Source organism: Meriones unguiculatus, chromosome 18, assembly GCF_030254825.1.
Source record: "Meriones unguiculatus strain TT.TT164.6M chromosome 18, Bangor_MerUng_6.1, whole genome shotgun sequence".
NCBI classification, from domain to species: domain Eukaryota; kingdom Metazoa; phylum Chordata; class Mammalia; order Rodentia; family Muridae; genus Meriones; species Meriones unguiculatus.
Genome location: NC_083365.1, coordinates 69,757,077 through 69,780,727, shown reverse-complemented (window position 1 = coordinate 69,780,727; position 23,651 = coordinate 69,757,077). Strand labels below are relative to the sequence as shown.

The 23,651-nt window shown below is 38.1% G+C and overlaps 1 protein-coding gene across 2 annotated transcripts in view; it reads left to right on the top strand.

Moving 5' to 3' along the window:
* The window catches only part of Dpp10 (dipeptidyl peptidase like 10), a 1,523,950-nt gene that overhangs the window by 1,397,460 nt on the left and 102,839 nt on the right, over nt 1-23,651 (top strand). For both annotated transcript variants that reach the window (XM_060371777.1, XM_060371776.1), the window contains exon 8: nt 17,729-17,849. In XM_060371777.1, coding sequence (XP_060227760.1) covers nt 17,729-17,849 — 121 coding nt within the window. The remainder of the gene's footprint in view (nt 1-17,728; nt 17,850-23,651) is intronic.

Genomic DNA, 23,651 nt, shown 5'->3' with positions numbered 1-23,651 from the left:
TATTTTCTCCTTTGTCTATTTAATCATTTTAATTATAAGACCCAAGCACTTAGGTTTGTTTATTTGCACTCTTTTGTGCTAGTAAAAGAGTCTACGTTATAAATATCAAAATAGATTTCCATGTCTTAATGAGATTTTACTTCATGAGGTCAAAGGGTAATTCTTCCAAACTTTTTCTTAAAGTGTAATAGTGCATGATGCTTGGAAAGAACAATTTTTTTCCTTTCATAGTCAATAAAATCTAAGCAGGATTTTAAGTAGGAGACATGGTTCTGTGATCAAGGCTGCTTGGTGCTCTTGCAGAAGACCTTAGTTCAGTTCCCAGCACCTACAGGTGGTTTACCACCTGTAACTCCAGCTGTACAGAATTCCCCCCCTCTGGCTTTTGCACATGCCTGAATTCATGTGCAAGCACACACACACAAACTTAAATAATCCTAAAAAATATTGTCTTCATAGGAAACCTACATGGATATTGAGCTGCCTCTGACATGGACTCAGTGAGCTGCTTTTTGATCGCCTCCCCCGGGTGAGGTGGCCTTACTAGGCCACAGAGAAAGAAGATGCAGCTAGTCCTGATGAGACCTGATAGGCAAGGGTCAGATAGTAGTGGAGGAGGACCTCCCAGATCAGTGGACTAGGGGAGGGGCATGGGAGGAGAAGAGGGAGGGAGGGTGAGACCTGTAGAAGAGGGAGGGGGCCACAGCCAGGATACAAAGTGATTAAATTGTAATAAATAATAATAATAATAAAGATAAGAAGATTTGGCCAGATTTTTAAAAAATGTCTTTTGAAATAATTTCATATATACATAATAAAATTCAAGGTGTTATATTTTTTATCATCCTTGAGACTATGAATACATGTGAAAATTAATGCTGTCCATCTGTTGTATTTTTCCTATTTAATAAAAGTATGATATTTATTCCTATTAGTAGTCGTAACTCACAGTATTTTCCTTAAATCTATGTGTATGTCTGTGTGCACCAATGCCATCTCTCTAATCACTGAAGGATTTTAATATGTCTCATTTTCAAAATAGCATGTTACAAGTTGTTTTTCTTCTTTTTTTTTTCATTGTTTTTTGATATGGCTTTTTTTGACTGATATTGAAGTTCTGTTTCTCCTACTTTCATCTTCCTAGTACTGAGACCAAAACCATGCAATTGAGATTACATATGGTGCTGGGGATTTAGCCCAGGACTTCATGGGTGCTAGACGAACATTTTACACACTGAGCTAGAGCCCCAAGTTAACATTACACTTATATTTAAACAAATGTTCAGTTTGATATACTATACATACTTAAGGAATTTGATAATGTATTCTAGTTTCATTCCGATGCTAGGGAAAACATCATGACCAAAAACAATTTAGGAGAAGAAAGGGCTTAATGGCTTACATTTTTAGGTCAGAGTCCATCATTAAAGGAAATCTTATGTGAATATTTTTTTCTGTATACCTAGTGTATACAGAATCCAGAAGAGAGCTCATGTCCCTTCTAAATGGAGTTATAGATGCTTATGAGAAGCATGTTGGTCCTGGGGATCCATGGTTTTTCTGGAACAGCAATAAGCCTTAATCAGTGATCCAGTACTCCGGGCTTTTTAAGGCAGCCCAGGACTTCTCAGTGGGATGTGCCCTTGTACATCAACTAACAAGCAAGATAGGCCTCCACAGACCTGTCAACAGAGGGATCTTGTCTAGGCAATCCTTAGTTAAGATTTTCTCTTCAGATTGCTCTATGAGGTATCAAGATAACATTAAAGTAACAAGTGTAGTTGTGATTACTGAAAATCAGTCATACAAAAAAAAAAAAAACAAAACAAGAGGTCCCACACTTGTAATGAAGGAAGGTCTGACCCATAAAGTTTTACTAAGAGTGGAGTGTAGCCATGGCACAGGAGTCAAGTGAAGCCCAAAATGTGATGGTATAAATGACCAAATTCTATTATGAAGGCTGAAAGAATCAAAATGGACCTGATATGAAATGTATATAGCCAGGGATGAGAAAACCTGCAGGAAATGGTTCTACAGGAAGTGGCTTGAACTCTACCCAGAGGGTATCAAAGCAGATGCTGAGACTGATAGCCAAACCTTGAGCAGAGTGCAGGGAATCTTATGAAAGAAGGGAGAGATAGAAAGACCTGGAGAGGACAGGACCTCAACAAGCAGAGCAACAGAACCAAAAATTCTGGGCACAGGGGTCTTTTCTGAGACTGATAACTCCAACCAAGGACCATTCATGGAGATATAACCTAGTACCTCTGCTCAGATGTAGTCTATGGCAGCTCAGTGTCCAAGTGGGTTCCCTAGTAATGGGAACAGTGACTATCTCTGACATGAACTCAGTGGCTAGTTCTTTGGCCAACTCCCCTTGATGGGGGAGCAGCCTTGCCAGGCCACAGAGGAGGACAACACAGCCAGTCCTGATGAAACCTGATAAGCTAGGGTCAGATGGAATTTGAGGAGGACCTCCCCTATCAGTGGACTTGGAGGAGGATATAGGAGGAGATGAATGAGGGAGGGCGGGATTGGGAGGGAGTGAGGGGGGGTGACAGCTGGGATAAAAAGTGAATAAACTGTAATTTAAAAAAAAAATTAAAAAGAACAATATAAAAAACAGGCTTGAGAAGATCATACTGGCTCTGTAAGTCTCCCCCTTCTCCCTATCTCCTCTCCCTCCCCCACAGTAGTGTATAAGGTTCCTCTTCCCCTTCATCTTCTTGGTATTTAATGCACTTTATTTTCTGCATAACAGACATTATGAGTGGAGTGAGATGGAATTTCAAAATTGTTTCAATTTACATTTCCCTGATGGCCAAGGACATTGCACATTTTAAAATGTATTTATTGTCAATTTGTGTTTCTTTATTCTTTCTTTCCTTCCTTCTTTTTTTAAGAACTATCTATTCAGTTCATTGGCCATTTACTGTTTTATAGTTTCATTTTGTTTTGAAGATATTTGCTTTTTTTGGAGCTACACCACTCAAAATATTGTAATGCTATGAGAGATACCCACATAACCATGCTTATTGATGTTCTAATCATACTATCAAAGCAATGGAGTCAGCAGAAATGTCCATCAGCACTTGATGGAAAAAATACATGTGACACGTGCACACTATGTAACTTTATTCAACCACAGAGAACAATTATAAAATTTGTAGAAACACTGATTAAAAACAAAAGCTCTTATGCTAAGTAATGTGACCTAGATTCGACAAAGATAATCTATATCGTCTGTTTTCTTTTATGTAATGATCTCCTCTTCTGATTTCCAACCATATGTTAGTACAGGGAGTGAGCATATAAGTCATAAAACCAAAAGGAGAACCATGAGAGGTGAAAAGAGAGTTAAGGAAACCATGTGGGGAGGGGGCAAATACATACTACATGAAAGTGGAAAAAAGGTTGTTAGTCTCAAGGGGACGATTAAGGAGGGTTGGCAGGAAGACAGAGAAGGGAACTATTGCTGAAAAGAGTCAGTCATACCAAGGGAAGCCTGGAAATACCACTGAGGACATCAGTTACTTTCCATGTTAATTAAAATATTTTAAAAGAACAGAATATAAAAGGCACTAAAATTTCACCATTAGAACTATAAAAAAATCACAAGTTTTTGTTTTTATACGCATTAGGAAAATTACTTTATTTTCATAATTACCATTTTCATTAGGCTAAATATTTGAGCTATCCTTCAGCTAACTCTCTTCCTCCTCCATGTTCTCTCATGTAATTAACAGGGGGCCTGGCACCAGGGTGGAATTTAGGAAAAAAATGGTTCACAGGTACTTGACCTAACTCTGACCCCAATAGCCCCACGCCCCACCGTCCACACTCGTCAGGCTATAGTTTTAGCTTCTTCTCTTCCTCAAAATGGAAGTCTTCTCTTTCTCCTCAAAACTATGAAATCACTCCTTGCCCTTTTGAGTACACAGACAATTCTTTATCAAAGCCATGATGACTCAGACTACCCATCATTCCTCTGCATTCATAGCTTAGTTCTGTAGGCCATACTGTTTCCTTACTGGCATTTTGAGCTTTAATTTAACATTTACTCTACCATGCAAGACTGTACTCTTCTTGAGGATACAGATTTCTCATTGATAAATCTCTCCAACCCAGGATCATTTACCAGTGCATTCAAACATAAAATTACAAATGAGCTCTTAAAAACTTGGAGAATTGTACTACTTAAAGAACATTCTTAGGCAGAGAATTCACTTAACTTTAAGATAGTCATCATTCCTCTGCTGCAGCCAAGGGAAATGTCTGTGCTCAATTTAGTTGCTAATCACCTTTTTGGTTACCATGACCATGGAAATGACAAAAAGCAACTTAAGGGAAGAAAGTTTTTATTTCAGCTTACAGTTGAAGGGGATAGAGTCCATCATGGCATTGATGTGATGGTGATAGGAGTGTGCAGCCTCTGGTCACATTGCATTTTCAGGCAGGAAGCAGAGAGAGATGCATATTAATGCTCATTTAGCTTTCGCTGTTTTGCAGAGTCTTAGACCCCAGCCAAGAGAATGGTGCTGTACATACGGTCTTCTTCTCACTTGAATTGACATAATTCAGAAAATTCCTCAAAGACATGCCTGCATGACTTTTAAGTAGCTTCCAGAGCTTTCCAAATTGACAATAATCATCATCAGTATCAGAAATAATGAAGTGTTCTTTGTAGTTTTTTTTTTTTTTAATGAGGAATGGAGTTGAGTTAACATAATTTAGAAAATTTATCCAAGACATGTCTGGGAATTTTTAACTGAATTCCAGAGCTTTGCAAATTGCCACTAATCATCATCAGTATTTAAGAGAATGAAAGAGTTTTTGTGTACCTTGTTTTTTGAAATGAGGGATGTACTTAAACATTCTTTCCTACACAGGACAATCCTCTACCCAAGAGTTTTCCTTACTAAATGTAAGGAGAACAAAGATTGTAAAACTGCCTTTAGGTAAGAAAAATAGCTTAATTATTACTGTTTTTCAAAATGAATATTTCTGAGCACGGTGGCACACACCTGTAGTCTGAGCACTCGGGGAGGCAGAGTCTGGCAGATCTCTGACAAACACATCCACACACACATACATGCACACATACTTGCAAAAGAAATAAATATTTAATTTTTGTAATTATTAAACATCTGTTATTCATTAGTCCATTGCCAAGTTAATTTCTGTATCACTGTGATCATTAGTGCCTGAAATTAACATTAGCAATTTTTTCACAGACATATGAGCATATATATTCTAAAAAAATACAAATATGAATGTATTCACTAATCAAAAGAGAACTACAAAATAAAATAACAATGGGGTTTTTCCTTATACCTGAATAACTACTAGTGAATTAACCAACTGACCAAGTGCTCGCTGTGATATGAAGTTGGCAATGCATTGCTAGTATGAATAAATCTAGGGGAGGTACTCTGGGTAATAAAGTAAAAAATTCTCTCAACCTTAGAAATACAATCTCAGTGTGATCCTAGTAATTACACTTCTGTGGTACTTAAAATAAGAATCCATATCCACCTCTGCATAGACTCTTACATTTGAATGTTGGCCCAACCACTTCAGAAGGATTGGAAGGTGTGGCCTTGCTGGAGTAGGTGTGTCACCGGTGTGAGCTTTCAGTTTTCAAAAGTTCATGCCAGGCCCAATTTCTATCTGTTTCTCTCTCTCTCTCTCTCTCTCTCTCTATCTATCTATCTATCTATCTATCTGCTTTCAGAACAAGATGTAAAGCTTTCAGCTACAGCTATAGCACCTGCTATATGCCGGCTGTCATGCTTCTTGATATAATGGTCATATACTAAGCCTATCAAAATATAAGAAAGTTCCCAATTAAATGTTTTCTTTTATAAGATTTGCCTTGATCATGGTGTCTCTTCACAGCAATAGATCAGTAAGACAACTTCATAGACTTGATTTGAAAGAAGAAACAGGAGGATTTCCAGAAGACATAGGCAATTCTACAATGAGTTCTGTTGGGAACAGTGCAGATAAATAAGCTAAATATCCATTAATGGGTAGGAAGATAAGAAAGTATTCTATATAAATACAATAGCTGCCACGAGGCATGCTTTATTTCTATGTTGGCACTTCCATCTGCTTTAACTCCCTTTTCTTTTCCAAACAGCAAGCCACAATGGAAGACAGTCTAAACACTTTCCCAATTCAGTGTATCTTTACGGATCCTCCAACCCAATTACAAACAGTAGAGATTTGTTTTAAGAATTTCATTCTATTTTTAATTATATGTGTTTGCATGGTTTTGAATATGTATGTGCACAGTCGAGTACAAAGGATCAGAGCCCTGGGGCTGAATTTATAGTTCCTCTGCACTCACATTGTTATTTTCTTTTAAGCGCCTACATGTTTGAGAGAATGCTCTGAAAGAAGCATTGCTACTGGTAGAAGCCAGCATAGCAGACTGTTGACACTGTGACCATTCTCTGCCTTTACATCTCAGCTCATTTCTTAGCCAGTGTGCTGGGCACTCTGCTGTAATCCCAGAAAAGAGCAGGTGGGAGAAGAAAGACAATCAATTGAGAGACAGCTTTTTCCACATAATGTGGACCTCTAACAAACTATAGCCATCTCTTCATTTGTTCCTGTATGTCCATCTCACTTTGGTTGTGGGTGGGAAGGAATCCCGCTCACCATTTCTTCACTAATAATTCAGGGTCTTCAGAGGTCCAGCAGAGGCAGCATCTATTCTTGATTGGGGCAGGAAGAAAAAAGATAATGAGATAAAAATTGACTCCTGGCGTTGGAAAGATGACTCAGAAGTTAAGAGCACTTCCCGCTCGTTCAGATGAACTGAATTTGGTTTCCATCATCTACACTTAGCAGCTTACAATCAACTGTCACTCTAGCTCCAGAGGGTTTAATTCTCTCTCCTAGACTTTATAGGCAGTTACACTCATGTATAGCCATATACATATATACATACATAATAAAACAACTCTTTTAAAAATAGTTCTGATTCCCTGTACTCTGCCAAAGGTTTGGTCATGAGTCTTTGCTTTGAAAACACTGCTAGTTAGAGTCTTTCAGATGCGCTCAGTAGACTCCTGTCATACGTTCAATGCACATCCCATCTGTCTTTCTAAATGAGGATTGATCATCTTACCCCATGTCCCCTCAGTTGATTATCTTTTTTAGGTGTATAGATTTCATTATGTTTATCATATCTTATAGGTCTATATAAGTGAGTATATACCCTGTTTGTCTTTCTCCTTCTGGGATATTTCACTCAGAATGATCTTTTCTAGATCCCACCATTTGCCTGCAAATTTCATGATTTCCTCCTTTTTGATTGCTGAGTAGTATTTCATTGTGTAAAAATACCACAATTTCTGTACCCATTCCTCCGTTGATGGACATCTGGGTTGTTTTCAGGTTCTGGCTATTACAAATAAAGCTGCTATAAACATGGTTGAGCAAGTATCCCTTTTGTGTACTTGAACGAACTTTGGGTATATACCTAGCAGTGGTATAGCTGGGTCTTGAGGAAGCACTATTCCTAATTGTCTTAGAAAGCGCCAGATAGAGTACAGGGAATCATAAGAAAGAAGGGGAGTTAGTCTGATGGGGAAAGGATAGGAGCTCCACAAGGACCAAATATATCTGGGCACAGGGTCTTTTCTGAGACTGACATTCAACCAAGGACCATGTATGGATATAACCTAGAACCTCCACTCAGATGTAGCCTGTGGTAGCTCAGTAACCAATTGTTTTCCCAAAGTGAGGGGAACAAGGACTATTTCTAACAGGAACTCATTGACTGGCTCTTTGGTCTCCCCACCCCCGAAGGGAGGAGCAGTCCTGTTAGGCCACAGAGGAGGGCTTTGCAGTCAGTCCTGAAGATACCTGATAAAACAGGATCAGATGAATGGGGAGGAGGTCCCCCCCATCAGTGGACTTGGAAAGGGGCAGGGTGGAGATGAGGGAGGGAGCGAGGGACTGGGAGGGAATGAGGGATCGGGACATGGCTGGGATACAGAGTTAATAAAATGTAACTGATAAAAAAAATAATAAAATAAAAAAAGAAGAAGATGAAAAAAATAGTTCTGAAAAATTCTGTGCTGGCTAGTTTTATGTCAACTTGACACAAGCTAAATTCATCTTAGAGAAGGAAACCTTAATTAAGAAAATTCCTCCATGAAATCAGACTACAGGCAGGCCTGTGGGGCATTTTATCATTTAGTGATTGGCTGGGGAAGGGTTCAGCCCATCATGGGCAGTAACACTCCTGGGCTGGTGGTCCTGGTATCTATAGGTAAGCAGTCTGAGCAAGCCATCGAGGTAGATGAGTAAGCAGCACCCCTCCAAGGCTTCCGCATCAGCTCCTGCCCTCACTGCTTTTGATGATGAACAGTTATATGGAACTGTGAAATAAACTGTCCTCCTCAAGTAGCTCTTGGTCATGGTGTTTCATCACAGGAATAGTAACCCAAACTAAGATGGACTCCTGCATGGCAGGTGTTGAGTTTGAGGCAAGCAAGACTACATATATGCAATGACCATAACAACAACAAACCTTTTTATCAATACTGCCTTATGTCTAGTCACATGGCAATCAACAGTATTGACAAACATGTTTTAGATGTTCATTTTATATTTTCTAACAGCAAAATTCAGACACTGTGTTTTGGATATCTTCCTGCGTCCTTCAGTGGATTTCATCTTTTAAGTGATTTTTGTGGGTAAATTAAGAACCTTACTTTGAAAAGCTTGGGAGTTGGCATGCACTATGAATTTGAGAGTTACCTCATCAAAGAGGTAACTTTCTGTTTGTTGGGCTACTATAGTGGCTAATTGAAGAACTTGATTAATTATCTCAAAATGTGGCAGTTTAGTGACACTGGGACAAATAGTATTAGGGTTTTTAAATATATGTTAGTGCAATTTGATTTAAATTAAGTTTCATGGGGGCACAAGTAACTAAATGGTTAACAGTCCTTGCTCCTTTTGCAAAGAACCCCAGTTTGTATTCCAATACCTGCTTCAGGAGGCTCACAACCACATGTAAATCTAGGTCCAGGAAATTTCAAGCCCTCTTCTGGGCTTTCCAGGCACTTGTATGCATCTGTACATAACAACACACACACACACACACACACACACACACACACACACACACACACACAAATTTAAATTTAAAAATCTAGCTGCAGCTCTAAGTGAACCCCTTAGGATCCAATTTAATTCTGTCAGACGTCTCAGGTGGTACCTGGGAGTGTGTCCAGCTCTCCAGCTGCCATCCATGGCTTGTGATTATTAGTGAAAAACTCAATTCATTAAAATAGTATTTGACAGCTGAAAATAGAATAGATTCTCAGTGTGCATTTTCACAAATGCAGCCACTAATTTATTTTTGTTCACTGGAAAGTGATAATCTTGGGGACACTTTGTGGACTTGCAGATTTGGGTAGAATGGCATTTGTATTCTGGTTCCATAGTGCTTTTTGTTCTTTTTGCATTGGAGCAGATGTCTATTGCATATGGATTCTGAACCTCATCCAATCTGTTCTTTAAATCTAAATGTAATTACTGGCCAATAAATTTAGATAATTTATACATCTGCTGAAGTCATGGATGTTTTATTAATTATTTGACTTGGAAGCTTTTTAATTTCCTCCTTTGAAATATAAGTATTGTTTGACTTTCCATTGAATTATGTAAACAAACATGTATTCACCCTGTAAATAGCACTAGTTACACAACAAAGAGATGGCTCCATCCAATAAGGCTGATTGAACTGGTGAGTTTGCTGGGAATTTACTGAGGGCTTAGTGCAGGATTATGTACGGAACCATAGTGACTAAACCAGTTGGGCCCCTGAAAAACTCACAGGGTAATAATAGACTCAGGGGCAATAATTCATGGCAGTTGCACTCCTGTAGCTCCCTGAAGGACTTTCAGGCTAGAGAGTGTCTTTTCTTGAGCAATTATCACTGTTCATATAACCTTGGGCAGGGGCTTTGTGAGTCTTTTAAATTTCAGGAGCTTTTTTAGTCTTGTGAGTTTTGTTTACTTCCTGACACTTTAAAGTTTAGTTCAGTTCCTGGTCTTAAGGATGGAGGATCTCAATTTGGAAGAAACAGCCATGCAGCAATAACGACTTAGAACCATATTGCTTTGTGTGAAACCCCCAGGTTTCCCAACCATAGCTTGAGTGATGAGATGTATGTGATTTGCCATCATCCTTCTCAAGTTGATGTAGAAGCATCAGATAGAAAACAGAGATTTTATCCAAGAAAGACTGTACTTTTTCGGAAAGCACAGGTATAAATCCTGAGCTTCAGTTACATGGACTAAAATTAGCCTCACATGTGAGATAAGCATGTGCATTCAGCATATCATTTGTTTTTCACAATAAACCTACAGAATTTATATAAACATTACCAACTTTTTATGCAAGATTACTGACATTTAGAAACATCAGAGAAATAACTAACTCGCTAAGATTTTAAATCTAGACTCCCTGATTATAGGTATCGTACTGTACATCTGTCTCGGTCCTCCATGAAAATATTTTCATTCTTAAACTGTTGTTATTACTGTAATTTATAAGTTGACTATTGACTGCATTATTCATTGCATATATGCACTACTATTTTTTTCTAATTATCCACATAATAATAGCGTTTCCATGATATCTTATATATTTTACAATTTTTTTAAATTTCAATATTGTATTAGGTTAGAATTTCTGTTGCTGTGATAAGACATCATGACCACTTCAACTCTTATAAAGAACAACATTTAATTGGGGCTGGCTTACAGTTCAGATCTTAGTCCATTATCATCATGGCAGGAAACATGACCGGTATGCAAGCAGAAATGGTTCTAGAGAAGGAGCTGAAAGTTCTAAATCTTGATGTAGAAGCAGATTTTGAGCCACACTGAGCATAGCTTGAGCATATAAGACCTAAAAGTCTGTTGCCATAGTGATGTACTTCCTCAAACATGGCCACACCTACTCTAGCAAAGCTACACCTCCTAATAGTGCCATGCCTTACAGGCCAGGCATTTAAACACATAAGTCTATGGGGGCCATACCTATCCAAACTACCACAAATATGTACAGCAGTATTTGAAATACAGACAAGTATTCTCCAGCCAGTGTTTTTGATATTGATTACTGAGTTTTGTTTACTCTGTTTTGTGTTTGGTTATTGTAACATAATGGGTACATGGGTACTGGGTGATTTTTCACCTTATAGTAGACAAAATGCCAATTAGTAGATGAAATTATCAGTTTGTTCAGTTCTGGGCAATATTTGGCTTCTCTAGTATGTGGAAGAAATGTGTTTCTATGACTGGCTGAACAATTTCAAATATTTGCCATTAAAGATATTAGCACTAATGAATAATCAGTAATTTTATCCTGCATTTTCTATGGCACAGACCTATCTTTTTGTGAGAATTGTTATTCCTAGTATTGGAGCTATTATGGTTGGATATATTTTGGAATACTTTATGATGTGCTCAAATTAGTCAGGGAGTGACTCAGTGGGTAGCATACTTGCCTTGCATGAAGACCTGATATCATTTCCCAGAACCCACTCAAGAACTGTTGAGCATGGTTCCATGAGCTTGTAAATCCTAGCTTTAGGTAGGCAGAGACCTGGACATCACTGGGCCTTTTCTAGGCAGCCAGCTTGGTCTGCTTGGTAAGTTACAGACCAGAGGGAGACTCTGTCTTGAAAAAATATGGACAGCTCTTGGGAAAGACACTCAAGGTTGCCCTCTGGCTTCCACATGCATGTACAGCACACGCACTCCCATTTGCACACTCAATCATACACACACACAAACCCACTCGAAATAAGTCTGCAGTTCTCAGGCAGGAAGCTACATTCATACTATTCTCCTGAAGAAGACATTGCCAAGGGTTATGGGTATTTTAAAGCTGTGTTTTTTTATACCAGCTTAGTGGAATTTTACTGTTTCTTATCATTAGTAAATCTGTGAAACAATATGGACCAAGTCAGGGAAAATTTCCAAAGGTTATTTTATTGATCGCCAAGCACTTTTTTGGTCCAGCCTACAGTATTTATTATTATTATTATTATTATTATTATTATTATTATTATTGTATACCCTGGCCACAGTGTCTCCTCTCTCCTCTTCTTCCCTCCATGACCTACCATCTGCATCCCCATCCATTCTTCTTCTGTTTAATTCCCCAAAAAGGGAGGCCTCTAAACTTGGCATATCAATTTGCAGTGATGGTAGGCAACTCTCTTCAGAGTAAGTATAGAAAAGAAACCCAGCGTGAGGAAAAGGGTCTCTAAGGCAGGAAAAGAATCAGAGACAGCTCCTGCTCCCACTGTTGGGAGTTCCACGAGAAGAGCAAGCTACACAACCATAATGTCTATTCAGAGGGTCTAGGTCAGTCCCATGCAGGCTCCCCGGTTGCTGGTTCTGTCTCTGTGAGCCCCTGTGAACCCAGGTTAGTTGATTCTGTGGGTTTTCTTTTGGTGTTCTTGCCCCCCCTTCCTTTTAAAATCCTTCCTCTCCTCTTCCTCAGGATTTTCTAAGCTCCACTGAGTATTTGACTGTGGGTCTCTGCCTCCGTTTTCATCAGTTGCTGGATGAAGACTTGCTGGTAAAAGTTAGGCTAAGCACCAAACTATGAGTAGAGCAGAATATCATTAGGAATCATTTTATTGCCTTTATTTTTTTCTTTTTTTGTCAGTCATGTTTCGTTCTATCTTAGGTATCTGGGCTGTCCAGCCTCTGGGTATTCCTGGTCCTCAAGACAGTGTCAGGAGTGGGCTCCATCTTATGGCATAGGCTACAGGCTGGACCAGACATTGCTGGCCAGTCCACAATTTTTGTAGTACCTTTACTCCAGCACATCTTATAGGCAGGACCAACTGTAAATTGAGATTTTATGGGTGGGTTCGTGTCTCAGTTCCCCCACTGGAAGCCTTGCCTGGTTTCGGGAGGTGGCACGCTTGGGCTCAATGTCTCCCCTTGGTAGGAGTCTTAGCTGGGGTCGTCCCTGTATATCTTGGAGGTTTACATTGCACTAGTTCTTTGCAGTGATGCCCCCTAATTCAAGTCATCTCTCATAGTAACCTCTCCCTCCATCCTCTCCCTACCTGATACCTCTGTTTCCATCACCCCCAACCCCTTTACTCATATTATCTTTTTTATTTCTACTTTCCAGCGAGAATCATAGGTTCCCCCCTTGAGCCCTCCTTGTTCCTTAGCTTCTCTGGGTTTGTGGATTGTAATATGGTGATCCTTTACGTTATAGCTACTATTTACTTATAAGTGAGTGCATAGCATGTTTGCCTTTCTGTGTCTGTGTTACCCCACTCAAGATGCTCTTTTATAGTTCCATCCATTTGTCTGAAAATGTCATAATGTCCTTGTTTTAATAGTTAAGTAATGCTATATTATATAAATACACCACAATTTTTTAAATCCACTCTTCGGTTGAGAGACATCTAGGTTGTTTCCAGTTTCTGGCTATTACAAATAAAGCTGCTGTGATCATAGTTGTCCACGTGTCCTTGTAGTATGATAAAGTGCCTTTTAGGTATATGCCCAAGAGTGGTATAGCTGGGTCTTGAGGTAGACCAATTCCCTAATTTCTGAGAAACTGCCTTATTGATTTTCATAGTGTCTGTAAAGGTTGTACTCTCACCAGTGATGAAGGAGTTCCCCTTTCTCAATATCCTTGCCAGTATGAATTATCATTTGTATTTTTTATCTTAACCACACTGACAGGTGTAAGATGAAATCTCAGAGTCATTTTTATTTGCATTTCCCTGATGGCTAAGGATGCTGACATTTCTTAAAGCATTCTCAGATGTTTGAGATTACTCTGGTGAGAATTCTATTTAGATCTGTACCCTCATTTTTAATTGATTTTTTTGTTTTGTTATGTCTAATATCTTGAGTTTTTTTAATATATATATTTTGAAAGTTAGTCCTCTCTAACATATGGGGTAGGTGAAGATCTTCCTGCAATCTGTAGACTGCTCTTTTGTCCTGTTATCACTGTTCATTGCCTTGCACAAGATTTTCAGTTTCATGGGGTCCCATTTATTAATCGTCATTCTTAGTGTCTGCACTATCGGTGTTCTGCTCAAGAAGTCTTCTATGCTAATGCATTAATCTTTATTCCCTTACTTCCTCTTCTATTAAATTCAGCATATGTGGTTTTATGATCATGTCTTTGATCTCCTTACACTAGAGTTTTGTGTAGGGTGATAGATATGAATCTCTGCATTCTTCTACATGCTTTCTGTCTCATTGTATAATTTTAGCTTTTTTTTTTTTGGCAAAAATCAGGTGTCTATAGGTGTGTAGATTTATAGCTAGTTCTTGGTTCTATTCCACTGATTCATGTGTCTATGTTAGTATTCTAGGCTAATACCATATGTTTTGTTTTGTTTTTTTCTTTTCTAATTACTGTTGCTCTGTAGCAGAGCTTGAGATCAGGGACAGTGATACCTCTGGAAGTTCTTTTATTGTATAATCTATCTATCTATCCTGGTGTTTTTGTTTTCCATAAGAAATTGAATATTGTTCTTTCAAGGTCTTTAATGATTTGGGTTAAAATTTTGATGGGGATTATATTGAATCTATAGATTGCTTTTGGTAAGGTAGCCATTATTTTATACTTTTTAAATTTATTTTCTTAATTTATTACAATTTATTCACTTTATATCCCAGCTGTACCCACCTCCCTAGGCCCCTACCAATTCTACCCTCCCTCTCTTTTGTCCTCCCATTCCCCTCCCCAGTCCACTGATGAGGAGGTCCTCCTCCCCTTCCCTCTGACCCTAGCCTATCAGGTCTCATCAGGACTGGCTGCATTGTCTTCCTCTGTGGCCTGATAAGGCTCCAACCCACCCTCATGGGGAGGTGATCAAAGAGCAGGCCACTGAGTTGATGTCAGAGACGGCTCCTGTTCCCCTTAGTAGAGACCCACTTGGACACTGAACTGTCATGGGCTATATCTGGGCAGGGGTTCTATATTAGCTCCATGAATGGACCTTGGTTGGAGTATCAGTCTCAGAAAAAAAAAAACCCTGGCCCCAGATATTTTGGTTCTGTTGCCCTCCTTGTGGAGCTCCTGTCCCCTCCAGGTCTTCCTATTTCCCCCTTCTTTCATAAGATTCCCTGTACTGTGACCAAGGTTTGGCTATGAGTTTCAGTGTCTGCTTCAATACTGTGCTCGGTAGAGTCTTTCAGAGGCCCTCTATGGTAGGATCCTGTCCTGTTCCTGTTTTTTTTCTCTATCCCAATGTTGTTTAGAATATGTATATTCTTTTGGATTTTTTTTCTTTGATGAGTATGAAATTTTCTTCCCCAGTTTTTAACTAATTTTGGCTCAAGTCTATTTTGTTAGTGACAACTTTTTATTTTTTATTTTTTATTTATTTTTATTTTTTTGGTCCATTTCTTGGAAAATCATTTTCCAACTCTTTACTCTGAGGTAATGTCTATCTTTGATATTGAGGTGTGTTTCTTGCACGCAAAAGAAGAGCAGGTCTTGTTTCCACATCCATTGTGTTGCCTGTGTCTTTATATTGGGAATTTGAGGAAATTGAAAGTGAGAGATATTAATTACCAGTGACAGATTGTTAATTCCTGCTATTTTGTTGTTTTGGTGGTGATGACCATGGTAATTTGTGTGTGTGTGTGTGTGTGTGTGTGTGTGTGTGTGTGTGTCTTTTGTTTTCATTTTTAAATGTCATATTACTTTTTTTTCTCAGTTTCATGGGTGTAGTTAATCTCTTTAATTTGGAGTTTTCCTTCTAGAACCTTTTACAAGGGCTGGGTTTGTAGAGAGATATTATTTAAATGTGACTTTTCCATAGACTGTCTTGTTTATATAAGATGACTGAAATTTTTTCTTGCTATAGTAATATGCATTGGCACCTGTGATGTCTTAGAGTCTTTCAGACAACAATCCAGGCTCTTCTGGCTTTTATAGTCTCCATTGAGAGGTTTGGTATAATTCTAATGGGTCTGCCTTTATATGTTACTTGGTCTTTATCCCTTGCAGTTTCTAATATACTTTCTTTGTTCTGTACAGTTAGTGCTTTGGTTATTTTGTGGTGGGATGATTTTCTTTTCTAGTCCAATCTATTTGGTTTTCTGTAAGCTTCTTATACCTTTATAGACATCTCCTTCTTTAGGTTAGAAAAATTTTCTATACGATTTTGTTAAAAAACATTTTCCAGGACATTGAGCTGTGAATCTTCTTCTTCTATTTCTATTATTCTTACATTTGGTGTTTTTATAGTATCCTAGATTTCCTAGATATTTTGTGTCAGAACCTTTTCAATTTAATATTTTCTTTGACAAATATATAATTTTTTCTACCATGTCTTCTACACATAAAATTCTTTCTTCCATCTCTAGTATTCTGTTGGTGATGTTTGTATCTGTAGTTCCCTCAACTTGTGATTTATTTAAATGTTTCTATTTCCATTTTTAGGTCTTGAACATGTTTAATAATTTCCTTCATATGTTTGTGTGTTCCTAGATTGGTTTACAGGATTTGTTTATTTCCCTTTAAGGGCCTTTATTATCTTCATATGGTTATTTTTAACGACATTTTCTTGTACTTTAATGGTGTTAATATCCAGGCCTTACTGTCATAGGATAGCTGTGTTCTGGTGCTGCCATATTGCTTGTGCTGTTATTGATTGTGTTCTTATGCTGCCCTCTAGTTATCTGCATTTGGGGTTATTATATGTTTAGGGGCTGATATCTGATGTTATCTTTGTTGGATGGATTTATTTGATTTTTTTTTGTTTTTGTTTTTTATGTTTTCCCTTGCTTTCTGTTTCTGCTGATCTGAGTAGCCTGTGTTTCTGGTGACCAACAAGACTTCAGGTCCAGTAGTGTGTCTCAACTGGGGTTTTGGTGTCCCGTGTGGCCTCTGGGATTTTGGGTGTTTGTGTTGCCTCTGGGGTTTTGGAGTTCTGTGAACTAGAATGGCCTTTGGGGCCTGGGATAGCAGTGTGACCTCTGGAGTTCCAAGTACCTGGAGTCTAATGCCAGAGCTGTGGGCCAGAATATGCGGCTGAGGGAACCTGGGACAGGGATTTCCAGTACTTGCATGGCCTCCAGTAGAGTAGGGGTCTTTTGCTAGGGTTGTGGGCTGGGATATAGAGCCCAAGAGAGGGGCTGCTATTATGGAGTGCTAGGCAGGGTATAAGGGGTATTAGTGAGAGGTGGTCTGTGTCTTACCTGTGATTCCTAGTATTAGTGTGGCCTTCAGTAGAGCAGGCATCTTCTGATGGAGTTATGAGCTGGAGTACACCAAGAATATTGCTATGGAAGCAAAGACCTAACATTCATTAAAGCTTTGCAAGGAGACAGTTTTGTGTTACTAAAATAGTATTTAGTGTCTCTTGAGTTTGCAAAATATCATTTCACAGACAAAATAATTTGGTAGTATGAGATAAGCATCATTAGGTAGATGAAATATCATTGATGAATATATAGATTTGAAAGTATAAATGCCATGTAATTTTGAAAAATCTATAAAGTAAGAAAGGATATGGGTATTAATCTTTCAGTGCCATATAAATATAAACATGAAATGATATCAGTTTGAAAGCAGGTAGAAAATAAAACTGTTAGTCATCCAGGGATCATTCCATAATATAAACATTTAAGAAAGGCATACTAACATGTTTGGACTTTCATTTTCTTCCTATGTTTCCTAATTCAGATTTATATTTTTGAAAACAATATCTACTATCAACCTGATATCAAGAGCAGTTCTTTGCGACTGACATCTTCAGGAAAAGAAGGAATTGTTTTTAATGGGATTGCTGACTGGTTATATGAAGGTGAGTTGGAAAATTCTAATTTCCAAAGTATAAAATAATATTTCTGTATATAAAATCTCCAAAACAATCTGATCATTTTAGACCTTTCATGGCCTCCCTAGTTCTTGTTCCCATTTCTTTTCAAGACTGTCATGCTGTCTTATTGCATGGGCTTACATGCTGCCTGTATATGGTCCCTATCTTCATATATACAACACATATGTTTTATGGTGAGTGGATAAGTGTGGGTACTAATGGGTGAATTTACGTGTGCTCAGGCTAGTCCAGTTTCAGTGCTGATGACACTTAACCAATAAAAGTAGGTGGAATTAGATGCCAATATTTTTCTTCTCTGTGGAGAGAAGACACAAACATCTAGTTGTTAGAAATTCCATGATGGACACTGGAGTGATAATTCGGTGGCTATGTAAAATGTACTGCTGTTTCAAAGAACCTGCATTCACTTCCAGCACTGGTATTAGGTGATTCACGACTGTCTGTAACTCTAGCCCCAGTGGCTTCAATGTTATGGGTATCTGCACTTACACACACATTATTTTTTAATTAATTAATTGAGACAGGGTTTCATTGTGTAGCCCTGGCTGTCCTGCAACTCACACTGTATAATAGACTGGCTTCTACCTCATCTGCCTCGCTTTCTGAGTGCTGGGATCAAAGGCATGCACCACCAATGCCTTGCTGTGCATTATTTAAAATAAACAATAAAGAGCTGAGGAGATGGTTTATCACCTAAGGGCAATTAATACTGTTACAAGGGAGCCATGTTTAGGTTCTAGCCCACATGGTGACTCACAACTGCCTTTAACTCAAATTCTAGGAGATTTTAAACCCTTTTTCTAAACTCTGTAGGTTGCTGCATATATGTGGTATACATAAACTCATAAAAGTAAACACTGTATACATAAAATAAAAATTAAATGAGTAAAAATTTAAAAATAGTAAAACTAAATTTGATTTTAGTCCTTCTCATCATGGACTTCCTATCATGTTTTAATAATTATTACATAGAGACAAAAATAGAGTCTAATTTATGATTTTTTATACTGTTAAATCAAATTTTAATAATGGCTGAGAGTGTAACATATTAGGTGAAGAAAGCCTCTGTCCAGTTTTGATCATAATCTTTGGCCGGCTGCATTCTAAGACTGAGAGATCAGGCCTGTCTTTAACACCCAGGCTTACACCTGTTCAACCAAGCGTGGCAAACTATGTCAATATTTAAAGTGAATCAGTATACTTACTTGAAAATTATAAAGTAAGAACAATTGAGAAAATCAATTTCATGCCTCACGTTTGCAAGTACAGATGCTCTCGTCTGTATTTGATCATTTTTTCACTTAGAGAATTCTTTATTATTTTCTGTAATCAAACCCTTGTAGGTAATACCTTACATACTTAATACCTTATATTAGCTCTGTACAAATGGGAGATTCTTAACATTTCTAGACCAATTTTGCTGCTAACTCTTGAACATGGCTGCCTCAACATGAAACCACAGACACCTGTTTTCCAAAGTTGACAGTGTCGCTAAAGATACTAAATGTTCTAATTATACATAATTTACAGTTTATATTCTCACACCTATATAAAAGACTAGTAATAATTATATTCTATACAGTAATATTTGTAACATTTTCAGCAATTTGGAATTTGAAGAAATGGTACATTTTCTTTAGAATAAAAGTAAAAGGCAAAATAGTTATGAGATTATGAGGAGCCTCCCCTTCTATGAGGAGAAGGAAAGGGATGAAGAAGGGCAAGGCTGTTTGAGGGGAGAATGATGGGGGGCAGGCTGTGACCAGGATGTAAACTGAGTAAATAAATAAGTAAATAGAGAAAAAGAAAGGTATACCTTTGCCTGGAAAAAGCAGAGAGACTCTGATAGGACTCCTGTGTCCAAAACATCCTCAATACTACAGACTCTGAAAGATGAAGACGCTGTGTTGAGCCCTTAAATCTTAGTATTTTTAAAGAAGAAAGTTGTGAGTCTTAGCCCATCTCAGCATGTACAAAGCATTTTCCAAGAAAGAAGGCCTCCCTCTAATTAGATATTGAAAGATTGAGGGACCTCAGAGCTCAGAGCTCAGTGGATAAGATGCTTGCCACAGAAGAATGAGGACCTGATTTAGAAGCCCACAACTCATGAAAAGATGGATGTGGTAGCTTTAAATTCTGTAGTTTTAGTGCTCCTAACAGGAGTGAGGCAGAGGCAAAAGAATCTCTGGAATTAGATGAGTCAGTTAGTTTGTGGTACTCAGGTATGACAAGTAAAGCCTTGTGTCAAACAAGGTAGAAGATAAGGATGGACACCTGAATTCCACAATTGTTTACTTATAGGGATGCATGCTCATGAATGCATGTGGGCTTATGCTGGCGTGTGCGTGCGCGCGCGCACACACACACACACACACACACACACACACACACACAAATGAACATGAGAGGAAAGTCTAACCCGAGAAAACAGCTTGCAAAGATACAACAGGCTTGATAGGTGTTTGTGTCTGGGGAGTTCATGCAATCTTAACAGCAATGGTGTATAAAAATAAGACAGGAGGAAGGCAGTAAGGAACAAAATTGGTAATGAAATGTGACAGTGAGCTATGACTTTGAATATTTTGTTACTTGTGTGTGAGAAATTGAGAGAAGTTGATCAAGTAGGGAGTGATAAGATTAGGTCTTCACAGAGACTGGTCATTCTGGTGATGGTGTAGAGCATGGATTTACAACTCCATGTTGTAAAAGGAGTTTGTGAACAGCTATTTTATAAGACATTTTCTGTGTTCAGTCAGGAGATAATGAGTCATAAATGCGGGCTAAAGCAATTAGTGGGAAGGAAGATTCTAAAATCGATGAGGCAGTACCACAGTTAGGCCTTAGTGGCTAAGCTGATGGGGGTGCATGAAGAAAGGCGAAGAAAGATTCTGTTGTTCGGTTTGGGTCACTAATGAATAGTGGTGACTGATACAGTGAGAGAGCCGGGAGAAAGAGCAGCAATCTCACGGAGGAGAAGAGTTAGTGTAAGTGTAGACATTTCACAGCCTGTTGGCAGGCTATGATGGGTGACACATTCCGATATTTTTAAGCCAACAAGGTAAATCCTCAATGGCACTTGTGCAGATTTCTCTGCCTTGAACACCGATAGAGAGGACTGAGATGTTAGCTCTCTTTGAAAAAGTGCATGGAGATTTTAGCATTCTATTTGGCTGAAATTCAATTTTTGTATTTATTTATTTATTTACTTACTTCTTTAGTAAGTGTGTGTGTGTGTGTGTGTGTGTGTGTGTGTGTGTGTGTAAGATGACAATTTGTATGAGTTGTTTTTCTCCTTCTACTGTATATGTTCTGGAGACTGAACTTAAGTCCTCAGTCTTGGTGGCAAGTACTTTCACCAGCTCCAAAGTCTTTTTCTTAGTGTGATGACAAAACTCCACTGGTGATGAAACTCTCTTGGATGGTTGCCTACCATGCACAAAACCCTTGGATCAATTCCCAGCAACGCGTATATAGGACATGATGCTCATTGTCTATACTTGCAGCATCCTGGAGGTAGAGAAAGAAAGATCAGGTGTTCAAGGTCATCCTCAGCAACAAAGTGATTTCAAGGCAATTTAGGAATACATAAAACATTTATGAAAATGTTATAATAAAACCAAATATTATGCTAATTAATACATAAAATGCAGATAAATAATATAGGTATAAATGTATATGTAAATATCTGCAAATGAACTACAAAGTAACAATTTGTAAATCACTGTAGCAACAAGTAAGATGATATTGAATATAAATAATAATAAAACAAACTATAAATATATGCATATAATGTAAATATGTTATAAACAATATAAATAATAAATAAGCAGGTGAATACATAATTCTGAGTTGAGCACCGGTGGTGTGGTGGAATCCAGGAGGCCGCAAGCAAACAGATCATAGACTCCTTTCTGCTGGCACTGTAGATTTGAAGGCTTGCAGAAGGGAATCCGCAATCTCCCATCTGGTTAAACTGAATCTCCGCTCAAGTTAAACTCTGTCCTGCTGCCTCCCGTGCCATAGCCAAAGGCTCTGAATGCTACTGTCCATGGGTTGGACAGTTCTCACTCCATTTCCAAGAGGAATACTATCACAATGGCCATTTCAGGGGCTGATCAGTGGAGTCAAGGCAATCACTGATTTCCACCACCTGTACTTCCTGTTGTTCCTTGATTCCCCCAAAGCTCCCACAGCTCCTACACTCCGACCTCTTTTCCCTTCAGTGTACCAACTGTGGAAGTGGAAATAAAATGACTCACATTAAAGACAATGCAATGTTTTAAGCCAGATGGCATGGTGTACTTGGAAGGCTGAAACAGGAGAATTGAACATAAATCAATCTCTGCTATAAAGTGAGTTTCAGCCCACACGAGCTACATAGTGACACCGTGTCTCAAAAGAAAAGCAATGTGTTTTTATGACAAATTTTAAGGATGGGACATAATCTTTTTACTACTGGCCAACCTGTGAGCTGAGTCACCCAGACACTATGTGAAGTCCTTACATAGCTTTCAAAGAGTCATTTTTAGTCTTTTTGCTTCCGGTTTAAAAATCTTTCACCTCATAAGGAAAACACAAAGACAGAGTTTAAAGAGTTGGTATAATTCAGGAAATATGAAAAAAAATTAAAAAATATAAGACAATTTAAAATTTTGTATTGTTGGAAGTAAATCTAATGTTTCTCATATACATCTCTGGATTTAATATGGGAATATAACTAAATATACTATGTCAAAGCTTGTTTTAGAGAACTTTTAAATTGAAAAAATAAGAATATAAACAGTTGCCAAGTTCACAGCTTGAAATGGGGGAAAGGGAATAAGAGAGAATGGGGTATTATAAAAAAAAGAAAGTAATATATAGCACTGTGTAATATCTGCAACTATAAAATGAGAATTATATGTATTTAATTTATTGGAGAAAAATTTCTGGTACTTTATAATATTTTGGGGAGACAGGAATCTGAAGACATATCTCAGTGATAAAGAGTGCTTGCTGTTCCTCCAGAGGACCTGAGTTTGTAGTCAGGTAGCTTCCAATTGCCTGTAATTCCAGCTCCAGAGGTTCCCATGTCCTTTTCTGGTCTATGTGAGTACCTCCACTCATCACACACACACACACACACACACACACACACACACACACATTTTAAAGTAAGGAAAATATTTAGTTATATAGAATACGGAGATTAATGATGTATAAATTATTTATCATGTGTTCAAGGGATCATTCTTTGAGATTCAACCCACAGCCATATATGCATTCATCTGTCAAATGTGCCCATAATACTACAGTGGTGAACAATGTCATCTGTGTTGGAAATTGTTCCAGTAAAGTAAACTGACAAATCATGAACAGCTGTTACTTAAGAAAAATCCTCTAGTCATGGTAGTCAGAAGTATGAACAAAAGTTAGGTCAGCTTCTTACATAGATTTGCAAGAAGAGCTCAGTATGATGGCTTGGAGGGGTTTAAGGTGTTCCATAGATGAAACAATGGTCCTTGCTTTCATCTGAAAGAACAGCAAAAAGAAAGAAAGAAAAAATAAGGTATGAATAACATCATTTTCACACACTGTTGTGTCTGTTTTATTAAATGAGAACAATATAACATACCTATGTTTCTTGCTACATATTACCATTCTCTTGGAAATGTATTTCTCATCAGTTTATCAAATACTGAACATCTGCTGACTGCCAGTGAAAGTAGAAATAGAAAATAAGACAAAGTAAACCTACGCGGATAGAGGCGTGGAAGACAGAGACGG